Source organism: Eptatretus burgeri, chromosome 3 (assembly GCF_056783735.1).
Source record: "Eptatretus burgeri isolate ZD-2024b chromosome 3, Ebu_testis_v1, whole genome shotgun sequence".
Taxonomy (NCBI): Eukaryota; Metazoa; Chordata; class Myxini; order Myxiniformes; family Myxinidae; genus Eptatretus; species Eptatretus burgeri.
The window spans coordinates 3,635,900-3,638,399 of record NC_140963.1 but is presented as its reverse complement, the minus strand read 5'-3'; the positions used below and the strand labels follow the sequence as shown (position 1 = coordinate 3,638,399).

Here is a 2,500-nt window from a genome sequence, read left to right as displayed (position 1 = left end):
CACGATTGATTTTTCAACTCCACCTTATGGATTCATCTGAAGTGTTTTGAGTCATGTTTGTCAGAACATGAAAGGCATTTCAATGGGACAGTACAATGGCACAAGGATCAACAGATGTATCCACAATGTACAAGCTTTACCAGAGTTAAGTACTTGATAAATCCCATCTATTACAATGATCCCACAAAGGTGTATGTACATAGCATAACATTAATTACCTTAGAACCAGGAAGTCCGATACCTGGGTCACCTGGAGGTCCAAGAGGTCCAATGGGTCCACGATCACCCTGCAAGTAAACTTGAATAGTTTAATATCAAGTCTTTCACTCTGTTATGAATGTACTGGTTAGCATGTATGAAGGAATAACATGAAGTGACAAAAAAAATGCATTTTAATAAAATAGACATAATTAAAGCTTTTCGACTTGCACTCCTCAGGATAAAACCTGCAAGCAGATGAAGAAGAAGCACCAAACTCTCGTTTAAAAGGTTATCATGTAAAGTCCTCAACGTTGATTGGTTGAGAGAAAGAAAGGATGGGATTACCTGATTGGTGGAACCAGAGAGCATCATGAATAACGATTAGGCGGAGATGAATCACCAAGAACCAATGGAAACGTAATGCAAATTAGCTGAGGGCAAGTGGGGGGGGGGGGGTGAGGGCGGGTTTTCATGATGACTCGTCAATGACTGTGGTACAGTTGTCACACAGTCAAGCCATTATAGTCAAAATGGATACAAAGTTCGGACAAATTCTGTCTGCCTACAGAGAATGGGATCGGTTGACGTGATGACTGATGAGGCAGCACCAACGCTCTGCACAGAGTATGGTCCCAATACATCTGTGGTTCCCAACCTATTTTTGGTGGCGACCCCATTGCAGATCTCAGCATCAGAGCACGACCCCTCGAAGAACAAAGTTACATGTGTTCACTATGAAACATCATTATCGTTCACGTTTATTGCCCACTTCTATTTTTGACAAATTATTGATACAATCATGATCAATGCGATGGCTGGGCCTGTTTCTTAGCCACGAGTTTTGCAATGCGCGGCTCAACGCCACCCAACGCGACGATCATGTCTTTCTCAATTTCAAGACGATTGCGGAACTTCGTTTTCATCAAAACCATTGGAGAAAATGACTGTTCACATAAGTATGACGAAGGGTACGGCATTAGGAGCCTTATTGCCTTCGCGGATAGACGTGGATAGGATTCAAGCATTTTGTACCAGTAACTGGACAAAGACACGGACTTGTACAATGATTTCGCTCCGGAATCCTGCTTCAGTCTCACAAGCTACTCTTGGGCGATATCATCATTGGCGATGGCGTCTATTGGTGCACTGAATGAGTCTCGGGTCACGGTGAATGACTGGATGTCGAGCTCGGGAAAGTAGTGTTCGAACTGATCAATCAGTGACTGAAGGTGTTCATTGATTTCGCCAGAAACATGCTCGACTTGTATGTCTTCGGATTCTTCGACTTCCAGGTGGGCAGAGAGGCGCGGAAATAATACGAAACGGTTGCGACTCATTTTATCTTTCAAAAACGCTAGTGCGGCAAGAAACCCTTTTATTTTGTCATGGAAGAACATCAGATTCGTGTCTCTGCCTTCGAGTGTATGATTGAGCACATTGATACGTTCAAAAATGTCACTCAAATAGCACAATTTCGCAAGCCAGTTGCTGGACTCCAGCATTTACACCCATTTATTCTTGTTTTGTGTACGTAAAAACTCTTTTTAACTCTTCACGTAACTCGTAAACACGCAGAACAACGTTTCCTCTTGAAAGCCATCGTACTTGAGTGTAGAACAGTAAGTTCATGTGATCGGCGTCCATTTCATGACAGAATAATCTGAATAACCTCGTGTTTAATGTGCTAGATTTGATGCGATTCACGGTTTTGATCACCTGTGACAATACGTTCATGAGACTTTTGGGCATTGTGCGAGCAGCCAACGCCTCCCGGTGGATCATGCAATGTATCATAAATGCATGAGGAGCCACTCGCTGTAATTTAGCTTTAAAGCCAGAATGCCTGCCAAGCATTGCAGGAGCTCCATCTGTTGTCGATCCAATCAATTTATTGAAGTCCAGACCTTCTTGATTGTAAAAGGTTTCGATTTTTGTAAAAATGTCAACTCCTTTAGTTGTTGTTTCCAATGACTTGCACATCAAAGGCTCGTCCACAAAATCACCATCTTTGATGAATCTGACCCAAACCATCAATTGTGCGCATGATGCAATGTCCGTTGATTCATCCAGCTGTATGGCATGCCAAAGTGACTGCTTGATATCCATAACATTCTGTGCGGTAATGTCCTCACTCATGTCACAAATTCTACGATGAACAGTGCTATTCGAGAGAGGTATGATCGCGAGTTTACGAACCATGGCTTCTCCGATCATGAGAGAAACCATTTTCTTGGCACATGGCATTATCAGTTCCTCGCCGATAGTGTGTGGGTTTTTAGCTTTTGCAATGAGCAACAAA

General features: G+C 42.8%; 1 protein-coding gene across 1 annotated transcript in view; it reads right to left on the bottom strand.

Moving 5' to 3' along the window:
* The window catches only part of LOC147029305 (uncharacterized), a 415,972-nt gene that overhangs the window by 187,733 nt on the left and 225,739 nt on the right, over positions 1 to 2,500 (bottom strand). The window contains exon 13 of the mRNA XM_085872263.1: positions 219 to 287. Coding sequence (XP_085728389.1) covers positions 219 to 287 — 69 coding nt within the window. The remainder of the gene's footprint in view (positions 1 to 218; positions 288 to 2,500) is intronic.